At 35.4% G+C, this 12,828-nt stretch overlaps 1 protein-coding gene across 1 annotated transcript; it reads right to left on the bottom strand.

The window, feature by feature from the left end:
- Positions 1 to 4,650: 4,650 nt before the first annotated feature.
- LOC118855771 (trace amine-associated receptor 3) lies at positions 4,651 to 5,682 on the bottom strand. The gene has a single exon (XM_036765795.1). It carries the CDS (start codon positions 5,680 to 5,682, stop codon positions 4,651 to 4,653), a length of 1,032 nt encoding a protein of 343 aa, XP_036621690.1.
- Positions 5,683 to 12,828: the final 7,146 nt, after the last annotated feature.

Here is a 12,828-nt window from a genome sequence, read left to right as displayed (position 1 = left end):
GGGATAAGTGACTTGCCCAAGGTCACACAGCTAGTAAGTGTGTCAAGTGTCTGAGGCCGGATTTAAACTCAGGTGCTCCTGACTCCAGGGCCTTTGCTCTACTCACTGCGCCACCTAGCTGCCCCAAAGAAGTTATTTTTAAAAAGAAATAAATGAACAAATTCAGCTCATTAAATTATTTCCTTTGCACTACATGTATAGACCAATGATTGTAATTAGTATTTTATATAATATCCATTATTTAATTTGAGCCTCATAAAAACCCTAGAAGTTAAGTACCACAGGTATTATCCCCACTTTACTAGAAGGGTCGCTGAAGGTCAGAGAGGTTAAGTGACCTGTCCTTATTCACATGGAAAACAAATATCAGAGGAAGAATTTAAATGCAAGTCTTTCTGACTCCATTTTCAGCAAACTAATCTCTCTCTGCTACTTGTTTCTTTCTGATTTTTTAAATAAATCTGTGATTGCAGCCATGTAAGGAATTCCAAATGAATTGACACTCTTCCCTAATGCCAGTTGGCAACTCTTCTCTAACTTCTAGTCTTAGCGAATTGGCTAGGTCCTTGACATGATGTATTACTTGGCCAGAGTCATATATTCAGTAGGTATCATAGGCAGCTCTTGAACCCAGGTCTTCCTGACTCCAAGATGGAATTCTATCCATTATGCAAAGGTGCCTCCCAAGTAAAGTCAAATCCTTGTGTTCCTAATTTGTAAAATAGGAGAACTTGTCACACCTAACATCCATGGGAAAAATGGAAAAATTCCATCAGTCATCAAATGTCCCCAAATGTCAGCAAAATCAAATGTATCCCAAAAGTCTAAGTGTATTTTTAAGCCTTAATAGCTTAAGGAAGCTTTAAGCTTTAGACGCATTTTAAACTGCCCTAAGACCTTTGGGACACTATGTATTCAAAGTATTCTGCAACTCTTACTATGCAATGTACATGTTAGCTACTCATTATAATTGTAAGTTAATCCATCATTTCAGAGAGGCATTAGTACTTCAGGTGTGTAAGTTGCTACTTGATGTTATACCACTACATTGCACTAATTCCAGTATTCTACTTAAAGTTTCTATTAAAGAGCATCAGAATAAAGATAATGCATTAATATGATTAATGAAGAAAAACTGATGAAAAATTAGAATTTCAATCACTCAAATTCTACTTTTATTATATATCCAACCTAATTAGGTTTAGATATCTTTAAATATTGGCTTTGGAGAAGCAATGTTTATTTTTATTTTCAATATTTATTGGGGGAAAATAACTATTTCACATTTTAAACTCATTATAGAGTTAAAACAAGCTTCATTAAATCTTCTAGGAATGAAGAAAACTTAAGGAGAACGGAACTATCAGTAAAGCTGAGCTACAAGTTTTGCCTTGAAAAACTGCATTTTAGAATGGGGAAAGTATCTTGCAATTTTGTCCAGAGATGTTGGGAGGCTCAAATAAGAAAATGAACATAAAGCACTTCGTAAACCTTTAAGGGGTATATGAATGTTTGTTGTTATAATGTAGCCTACAGTCAATGGTCTATTGCACTCCTCCTTGCTGCAAGCAATGTGTTTAGAGCAATATATGGTTGTCGTGGCAAGCTTTAACAACCAGGCTTTGAAGGAGGGGTTGGGAGTGATGTATGTACACATACTTTTTAAGTTTAATCTGCATTGCTAACACCTTCTTAAGTTTAGACAATCATCAAAAAATCAAGCTCTGACTTGTAGGTTACTGATTTCTATGTTGCAAATGCTCACACTAAAAATTTAACAGTCAGCTGAGAAAGCTAGGTAAAGACAGTGAAAGAATCTTAAGTTAAATGAAATTAACATAATTTTGGAGGGGAAGGTAGAAATATAAAGATAACCATGAATGTCATCAATGGAATCCCTTTTCTTCAGAGTCTCTTCTATGCTACATCCACTACCATCCTTCTACCCCAGAAAAAGCTACAGGCACTGGCTTTGTGCAACCACAAGAATGAAATATGGAGAGATCAGAGCAGAATTGATATGAGGGGACAAAGTGAATGAATGAAAGGGGACTGAAACCCAGGCAGAGCTGGTCCTGAGCATCCAGAGGCTGCAGGAGATGAACCTTAAATCTCTTAACAAAAGAGGATGAGGCAGTTTTGCAATCCAACTAGTCCATATTGCCATCATGCCTTTGCTTCCCCAGAAGATATGAAGTGGATTAGATATTGGCAGAGTACCACCAATCTATTTTAAAGATTAGAAACACATTGTTTCTTTGCCCTGTTTATTAAAAAAAATTCAGGACAGAAAAGGGTACTACAGGTAAAGGTTTGGGAATTTGAAGTTGGAAAATGGTTTCTTGTGACTCTGTGACCTTTAGATCTAGGTACATAAAAAATCATATAGAGACATAAGCTATATTTTTAAACTGAAGATACTATCCATAATGATTTCAAGAGCAAAGAAAAGTATGTAGAAATACGTTTTTATGTTCTTTAGCCAGAGAAGAAACGAAATTTTTAAAAGGTGCCAAAAAACCCTTCCAAAAGTACATTATGTATGGCATTGTTCTCCAAAATTTCCACACATGAATTCTACCACCACTCCTAATTTTTCCTCATGGATTTAATTTTTTTAGATATTTTATTTCTCTGTTACTTATTCAATAAGAATTAACAACAATAGTTTGCATTAACATAGCACTTTAAAGTTGATTAGCCCCCCATCCTGTGGCCAGCACTGTGCTTGGTGATAGGAGGTGGTGACAAGACAAGTAGAAAATCGATTCCTTACCCTTGAAGACCCTAAAATCCTGTGGATCTATAACTCGAACCTCTGTATGTATATATGGACCTTAAGTCAAGAGTTAGAAGAGACTCCCTAACTTTATTGATTCTTCATTCTCTTGGGTCCTTTAGAATTCTAGTAGCTTATAACAGCTACCTTTAAGTCATAAAGTGAAAGATGGTTGAGAGAGTGTAGGTAGGTATTTTGTGTCTTTACTCCTCTAACAAAAGAAAAGGCTACAATGAGTTAATAGTCATTTTTGCATCAACTGCTAGCAATTTCAAATTCTTGAAAGCATAATGAACATTTTGATATAAAAACAGATGCATTGCTATTGTGAGCACAGCTCATGAAAATTTATACGTTTATATATAAATATACTTGCTTCACTAAATATGTTTCACAGATTCCTGGATACCTCATCTGTGATCTGTGATCTCAAAGGCTATGCCAGTGCAGTACAAGTTTTGATAGGTCCTACGAAGTCAGAAAGGTTTCAAGCAGGGACCTAGTATTCCACTTTTTGTCTAAAGACAAGACTTGCTAAGTTCATAAGACTCATCATCAGAAGAATGGCACTTAGGCAGTGAAGACTTTTGTCCATCACAATTCTAGATCATATACTGAGGTATGGAGGGGCTATTATCTGTACTAGTAGGTGGAGTTCCCATATTAGTCATCTTAAAAATCCTTTAAATGTGTGTATATGTGGAGGAGGAGACTGGCCAAAAAGAACTCATACATATAAATGTATACAAATGAATCTTCCTTGCCTAACCCAGCCCAAGATAAACTTTCATTCTTTAAATTCCTATAGCTAAACCATGCCTGAACAATACAATTCTTCAATTATCCATTAAGTTTTTTTTTAATTCAACAGTGTAACAAATATTTATTAGGTAACTATTATATGCAAGACCCTAGGGGTACAAAAACAAAAAAGAAATAATCCTTTCCTTCAAGGAGCTTACATTCAACTAGAGTAATATAATACGTACCCATATAAGTAAATAAAAAATGTACAAAGCAATACAAAGTAATTTCAAAAGACAAAAAGCATCAGCAACTGGGGGAAATCAGGAGAGACTCATATGGGCTTGAGTCATGCTTTGAAGGAAGCTAGAGATTCTAAGAGGTAGAGCTAAACAGAGAGACAAGAAAGACCATCTGGGCAGATGATGGAATGCTGTGTATGAAAAACAGCCAGCAGAATAGTTTAACTAGAATGAAGAAAGGGAGAATATGAAATGAAACACACTGACGAAAGCCTATCGGGCTGATCACACTGTATTATATCCTAGAAGCAACAAAAATTTTTGAGAAATCTGAACTATAAGAGAAATTATGATTATAAATTTAGCAGCTATGAGGAGGATGTATTTCAGAGGTGAAAGACCGAAATAGAAAGATAGTTAGGAATCCACCCCCATACCATAGGTCAGTTAAGACAAGGGTCTAAGCTAGACTGGAGGTTGAGTGGAGAAAAAGGAACAGATGAGAGAAATGTCAAAAAGGTAGAATCAAGAAGACTTGGCAACTGCTTGGATATTGGGGAAATGTGGTGAGGGAGAAGGCAGGCTCAAGTATGACTCCAAGTTGGTGAATGTTGTTTTGTCTATGTTGTCTAACTGTGTTCTTAATATCTTCACAACAGCTCTTTCTCACACATTTTTAAACTCAGTCCTGAGGACACAGTAATAGCTTCAGCAATTTTAGCTGAAACAATAATTGAAGGTAGTATATGAAACACTTGACCATATCATATACTATGCGTCTGAATTGTTACAAATTAATGGCGTAACATATGTAATAGGCTATTTGAAAGTCAGAATACTAACAGCCTCAAATTTCATTTTTCATCCACTTCGTTGGTACCATTTTTAATGCGTTTCAGGGAAAAGGTTTGCTGTACCTGACTGTGAGCTAAAGATTTTGCCTGACAAAATGTACTTAAGTGCATTCCTAAACCAAGGGTAAAAAAAGCCATGAATTAATGGATTGCAGGTAGAATTGAAATAGCCAAGCCACACTAAAAGATCAAGCACTACCATAGGAGTAGAATAGCCTAAATATGGATCAACCAAAACAGCAATGAAACATGGTAACCAGCATGCTAGAAACACCCCCATTACAATGCCTAAAGTCTTGGCTGCCTTCCTGTCTTTTTTCTTAGATATATTTTTTCTGCTATCTTCTTTTGCATTTTTAGGCATGTTGCTAATTACTCTAGTGTGTCGTTTGGAAACTATAAAAATTTTCCCATAGATACCAATCATAATGGAGCCAGGAGTAAAGAAACAGGTAGTAAAGAGTATGGTTCCCCAGAACTTGTTGAAAGTGAGAGCACAGAATTTGAAGCAAGCAACAAGAATCTCATAAGTCTGCATGCCTGAGACATTAGCCTCTGACAAGACCAAACCAAAGGAGAAGATGGCTGGTGCTGACCAGCAAAAAGCCAGCAGTCTCTTTATTGTGGATGTGGTCATCTTGGTAGTGTAGTGCAGAGGGTAGCACACAGCATAGAACCGGTCAATTGCAATCGAACAGAGATGGAAGATGGAAGTCAGGCTCAGCATCATGTCAAAGCTTGCATGAAATTTGCAAAAACCGTCTCCAAAATACCAACAGCTCTCCACTGACCTGACCATGCTGTAAGGCATAATGACAGATCCCAGGAGAAAATCAGTGGTTGCCATGGAGAGGATCAGGAAGTTGGTAGGAGAGTGAAGTTGTTTGAAATGGGATATGGAAATCATTATAACAAGGTTTCCAAAGATAGTGATAAACATGGCTCCTATCATGAATGAGTACATTATCACTCGGATAGAAAGTGGTCTGGAGGTAGGTGGGCAGGATTTATTCCCAAATTTTAGACAACTGGATAAGTCAGAGGGAATGTAAGTAATATCCATGACCTTTTATTCTGTGCAAATCTTCTGCAGACAAAAGCCTTTAATCACATTTCTTCTTCTTCAAAAAAGTTCCCAGGAATTTTCAGCTCCTAGTAACAACAAAATTTAATATTCCTCATTAACGTAAGATCTTGAAAATCCTCGAATAAGAAAATTATAGCAATCGACTCTGCTTCTTAATTCCTCTTTAACAGTAAACAGCAAAATATAAGCTTGGACAGATTTTTCAATTATCCCTTTATTATTCATTCAGGATGAGAAATCCATATCTTCAGCTACTTTCTTTATATTTCTTGGTAAAAATAGTTTTTATTGATCTCTTCCAGCCCTCTTTGATGTGCAATAGCTAATATTTCCCTGAATAATCTGTAGAGTGCTTTGAAATTTTCAATGCTAAAATACCAGAGGTATTCTTAGAATTATGTGCGATAGACAAACAACAAAAGGCTTATTTTTTCATTGGGCTGGATAGATACAGCTTACACTGACACAGAACACAAACTTTCCAGGCCTTGGGTATAAAGTTTTCGTGGGCTGATATGGCCAAAAATATCACGTAGTAGCCTGTCTCCTATGGTGAATTTAGCTAAGCTAGTTCTCAGACTAAATACCTATAGTCCATCACTGGACTGTACTTGGAGTCTTTAGTTTGATAGGACTTGCCACTATCTGTGCTCTACTAAGCAAGTCTTGGAGAGCCCATGTATACTTCTACATCATGATAAAATATCAAAGACAGACTTGGCTGGATATATTAACCTCACCACTGTTGGCTAATTGGAGAACTTTTAACGGATAAATTTCCCCATCTATGTTTCATAGTTAGACTAGGCAATCTCTAAGGTACCTTATAGTTCTAAAATTCAATGAATGACCTATAGCATCAAGATTAATAACTTCAAAATTTTGTCTGATAAGGAAAAAAACAACAACTTTCTATTCAAACTCCCACGAGAGCAATAGGAGAAGCCAATGTCAGGAAAATATTTAATAAAGACTCTCATGCTGTCCTTATGGGTAAGATAGAAAGCTATGAGCTAGATGGTAATACAGGTATTTTTAGAATAGACTGAATTAGTAGGTCCATTAAGTGATCATTTCTGGTTAATGTTACTTTAGGAGCAGGTCTATATTGGAGGGCCCCATAGATCAATCCTTGGTCCTGTCCAGTTGACAATGATTGATTTCCACAACTTAAATGAAGTCGTAGAAGTCATGCTTATCAAATCATCAAATGATTTTAAGTTGGGAAGGACAGTTAACACTCTGGATGACAAAATCAGAATCCAAAAAGATCTCAATAGGCTACAAAAATGTGGCAAATTAAGTAAAATTAAATTTAATAGGGATAAATATTCTCTATTATTTCCAAAAAAACCCTAACTTTCGAAGCATAAGATGGGGACATTGTGTTTCAGCCCAGTTATTTTGAAAACCATCAGGGGGTTTTAGTGGACCTTAAGATTAGGCAGCTAGGTGGCATAGTAGATAGAGCACTGGGCCTGGAGTCAGGAAGACCTGAGTTCAAATACAGCCTTAGATACTTATTAGCTGTGTGACCTGGTCTAAATTACTTAACCCTGTTTGCCTCAGTTTCCTCATCTGTAAAATGAGTTGGAGAAAGAATGGCAAACCACCACAATATCTTGCCAGAAAAACCCCAAGTGGAGTCACAAAGAGTTGGACATGACCGAAATGACTCAACAACAACAAAAGATTAATATAGGTATGACACATAGAAGTTATATTCTACTCTGGTCACACCACATCTGGAGTTTGGTATTCTCTTTTTGCCACTGCATTTGAGGAAGGCCACAGTTAAGATAAGTGATTAGAGTAAGACAACAATAATCGGTGAAATGATTGGAGGATGTGCCAAATAAGTATTAATTGAAAACACTGGATATATTTAGTGTGTAAAAGAGAAAACTTAAGGCGAACATGATAGCAATCTTCAAGTACTTGAAGTGTCATGTGGAAGGAGATTAGGCTTATTCTGCTTAGTCTAAGAAGCCAAAACTAGGAAAAATGAACATTGCATAGAGGCAGATTTCCCTTCCATGCAAGGAAAGATTTCTTAACAATTATAGGTATGCAAAAGTAAAATCAGCTGACTTGAGAAGTTCATAGGATCACAGATTTCAAGCTGGAAGTGACTTTATATATCATTAAGTCTAACATCTCATTTTACTGATAAGGAAACTGATGCTTAAAAAAGTACTTTACCTAAGGTGACATAGGGAGTATGTGGCAAAGCTGGGATTTGAATCTAGATCCTTTTTTGTACTTTTTGGGGAGGCAATCAGAGTTAAGTGACCTGCCCAAAGCCACTTAGCTAGTAAGTGTCTGAAGCCTGATATGAATTCAGGACCTCATGACTGCAAGGCTGGTGCTCTATCCACTGTGCCACCCAGCTGCCCCTGAACCCATGTCCTTTCACTCTTCTATGCCCCTTCATATATTCCACAACAAAATATATTTTTCTTTTATTATTGCCTTTAAAAATAAAGAACACATAGTTACTTACATTTAAACATCCAGAAATTCATGACTAAAACCCACAAGCCTAAATTGATACCTAATAGCATGCTTTAAAAAGCCTTTTATATGCTTGCAGATAAACCTCTGGAATTTTAAACAAAGAAAGAAGGATCAAACCACTAACTCTATATATGCATATACATATTTTTGTATATGCATGTATGAATGTATGCATATATGTGTGCGATTAGACCTTAAATTTTAGAAAAGTTACCTTTATACAACCCAATTCTGTAGGAAATGAATTGCTATTAACAGTGCTTTTTCTTTCATTTCTCAAGTCAAAAGATCAAAATTGTGTTGGGATGTTACAAAGCAATACTTTAATCATCTGGGATTTCATATGTATACACCTTTCATCAATACAGATCCGATCCCACTTAAGCCTAGTATTTATAAAGAATATTAACAAGGCCATGACCAACTCTGTGATGCTTGGTTTCTCCAAACTTAGCAAGCTGGTTCTCAGAAAACAAACTTATGGTCAGTTCATTGTTCAGTCCATACATGAAGCCTTTCCAGCTTGGTGGAACTTTCCTGAGTTTATATTCCACCAGAGTAGCATCCACAAATCCAGAGTCAGCTTATTTGCCACACCAGGTCATGATACTTGGATTTTAAAGCAAACAATTTAGAATTTCATCTACAAAGTCAAAATGCAGAAATGTTTTATGTTTATAATCAATTTCTCCTTGAGAATTATTGTTTGTGTTTAATAGAACAGAAAGCTACGTGCTAAAAAAAACCCACATTGTTATCAAATCCTCAAACTAACCTTCCCAACATCAAAATGCCTAATCTGCCAATGTCGTTTCCTAAGAGGTTTCACACCTTTGGCAGTCAGAAATCACTTATTCCTGAGAAATAAAGAAAGGGAATACTTTAACAGGCAAGCCAAGAAAGAAAGGTTCATGTGAAAGATACGGTTTTCTGGTTTTTATCTGAGCAGAACTTTTATTTCTGAGTTCGACTACAACTTTCATCCTGACAGTGTTGTCCTCTTCAAAACCCCGACAAAGACAACCTCAAAGTCATTTTATTAAAATAAAATATACTGAAAGACAAAATAAATAAAAGGTGAATGGAAGTTCATTCCACAAATCCTGTTGGTAAACATAGAGGCTGCATAGCATATATCATCGTAATGAAATCTTTATACCTGGCATTATAGTGATACGTTTATTCCAAACAACTCACAGATCAAAGGAGAAGACTTCTAACAGCACATTCCAATTTATGATACTTGGGAATGTAATTTTGAATGCACTTTCTTCTAGAAAGAATCTAGAACCACAGGAAACATTTAAAGCAACAGCAAATACATGGATCCCCCTCACAAAAAAAACTATCATAAGAGAATGAGGAAAACACGATGAAAACGAAAAAGCACATTTCTCATTTTTTTTCCATTTTTCTCTTTGCTATGTGTTGACAGTGAATACAGATGCATTATTTGAGGCCCAGAAGGAAGAAGATAAATCTCTCTGGAAGAAAAAATAATAATAATGAAAGTCTAGAGGGAGGTGGCATGGGGGCATGAATTAAGAGGGTTTTTTATAGAATAATAGTAATAACTAGCATTTATATAATACCATAAGGCTTTCAAAGCACTTCACATATAGTATATCAGTTGTTCCTTGCAACATTGTGAGGTAAGTACTATTACAAATGAGGAAACCGAGGCTGAATGAGGTTATGTGATCGGCACAGGGTCATACAGTGTCTGAAATAAGATTTTAACTTCCTTCCTGAATCTAAGTTCATCACTCTGTCCTCTGCAGCACCTAGATAAATAGATGACAGATTATGATGAATAGGTAGGTAGTTAGATGGATGGATGGATGGATAGATAGATAGATAGATAGATAGATAGATAAGATATTTTAGTGATTGTATGGAAAGTACTTGAGGAATATTTCCTTTGCTTAAATAAAGAGGTGGCTAAGGTAAAGAATATCCTCAAAAATATTACATGAACCTTGGGAATAAATATTATCTACTACATTTGATCTGAAGAGGAGTAAGAGTTTTTCAAAGTGGCTAAAAAAAAAGAAAAAGAACCATATGATTTTTAGAAAACTTGACTCTAATCCATCTTAACAGGAAAATGTGATGAGACCCAGTTATGGAGAATCATCATAGTCTCAATAATAAATTTCCATTCATTTAGCAAAGCCAATTCTTACAACAATCCTATGGAGGTAAGTTTATTATCTCCCTTTAGATGAGGAAAATGAGACTCAGAGAGCTTAAGGAAGTTGCTCGAGATCACAGTAAACTAATGAGCACTGGAGAAGAGACCTACAGCAGGGTTCTAGATGTCCAATATTCTTTTCTTCTGCACTAAACTGCCTCTAAAAATGAACCTAAAATTAACTCATTTACACCAGCAAGAAAGTCTAAACTACTTTCAGAGAGGTTTCACTGGAGAGACTCTGGAAAAGCAGCAATGGTTAACAATCAGTTGATTTAAGAGCTTTTCTGATTCAAAAAAATATAGGGTGGTCATGGAGCAGAAGAAATACTGCTTGTGAGAATAGCACTTTAGAATTTGAAGGGATTTTTGAGGTCCTCTAGTCCAGGATCAATCAAGTAAAATTAAATTTAACAAGGAATTAGATTTAAATTAAATGTATATATATTCTCTATTTTAAAAAACAACTTCAGAACTGCAAACTAGGGGTGTTGTGTCTCAGCCCAGTTACTCTGAAAAGATCTGAGAATTTTTCATTGTTTTTGTGTCATGGATCTCCTTGGCCATCTAGAAAAGTATGTGGAATTTTTTTTCTCAGAATAATGTTTTTAAATGAATAAAATAGAATGTATTGGATTACGAAGGAAACCAAAAGTTAGTGAAAATAAAGATGCATTTTTTCCCATCCAAATTCAAGGACTCCTAGAAATCTATTCATGGACCCTGATCTAGTCTAAATTTCTCATTTAATGGACAGTAATGGTAACATCTGTTATTTATACGGCACCTTAAGATTTGAAAAGTACTCTGTATGCATTTGATAAATAGACTAAGGACCAGAAAGCTTAAATTATTTCATAGAATATAAGATCAACAAATTATAAGCTCCTTGAGAATTGAGATTTGTCTTTTTTCTTCTTTCTTTTTGTCTTTGTGTCCCTAGTGCCTAGCACAGTGCCTGGCAAATACTAGACATAAAATATTTTATTGTCGATTAATTGGTTGATTTCTCAAATTCACACAGAGATAAGACTTTAACTCGGGCCCTCCTGATTTTCATCTTGGAGCTTTTCCCACTATACTATACAAGACCAAAATAGTGGGATATTTGTATGCCAGACAAATAATTGAATCATGACAAGCATGTCACCTCTTCTCAGATGGTACAGTATTAAAAGGGATGGATTTGGAGTTAAAAGGACTTGAGTTTCCAGATATGCTATTTACCACCTCTGTGACCTTAAGCAAATCTCATTACTTTTCTCTGCTTCTATTTCTCATCTATAAAATGAGAGGGTTGGAATAGAATGATGAACTCAAAGTCCCTTACAATTCTAAATCTCTGATATTATGATTATTATATCAAACTTTGATCACCAAAAAGGAATTTTAGAATGACTCAAACACATAATAATCAAATCATTCAATGATAAAGTTCTATTTTTATCATGCCTATTTTAATACATTATACTATATTAGTACTTTGTTTTTTTCTAAATGAATTAAAAATGGAAACTAAATAAGAATTTATATGTTATGCCTTTCTCCTTTTAAAAACCTTTTTCTTTTTTTAATTTTATTTTAATCTGACTAGTTGACTCATAGGATCATAGATTTAGGTCTGGAAAGGACCTTAAAGGCCATCATCAAACTCTCTCATTTTACAGAAAAAGAAACTGGGGTCCTGAGAAATTAAGCAATTTTCCCAGGGTCATATAGACTTATAATAATTAATATAACTGAGATTTGAACCCAAGTCTTCTGACTCCAAATCCAACTCTTTACATCATACCATGCTCCCTGTTTCCCAGCTTATTTTGCAACCCACATTCCAGCAATTCTAAGTTTAGTCTCATAGCTTATTAATTTTCAACTATTTTTGAAAAAGAGAGCAATATAGCAAAAATGACTACATTTTTCACCTGTATTTACTGAGTCCAGTGCTTTCTCTTTCCTGAGAAGTCGGTCTTGATTTGGTGAATATCTTCGATTGCTTTTTCTATTGTGGACTTTGAAGAGTAAGCCTCTTGGAAGCTCAATTAAGGAATAACCTAAAGGCTAAGATATCAGACTTTTATGATTTTGTATCAATACTCAGGAGAGCAGATATTGAGGAAAACAAAACCCAAATGCCAGAAGCTCTGAGAGATAAATTAAGTGCAGAAAACTGGGGGATTGCTCTTTTTAATTTCATCTCCCCAAAGGAGTAGTGAAAAATCCTCTCTGTCTGTTTGATAATTCCCCAAAGACTGTTCTCTCTTCCTTCTGAAGGATTCATAGTTTATGTATAATTTCATAATTACTAGGGTTTTATGCCATGAAGGCATCAACACAACACTCATTGTTTCTAAATATTTGCTGTCTTGTAAATATCAGCTGGACCTTGCCTAATGTGTAGCTAGAAGGTTTTT

Source organism: Trichosurus vulpecula, chromosome 7 (genome assembly GCF_011100635.1).
Source record: "Trichosurus vulpecula isolate mTriVul1 chromosome 7, mTriVul1.pri, whole genome shotgun sequence".
NCBI lineage: Eukaryota > Metazoa > Chordata > Mammalia > Diprotodontia > Phalangeridae > Trichosurus > Trichosurus vulpecula.
This window is presented reverse-complemented; position numbering and strand designations above follow the sequence as displayed.

Coding starts and splice junctions, on each gene's coding strand:
- LOC118855771 (XM_036765795.1), bottom strand. CDS start 5,682: ATGGATATTACTTACATTCCCTCTGACTTATCCAGTTGTCTAAAATTT.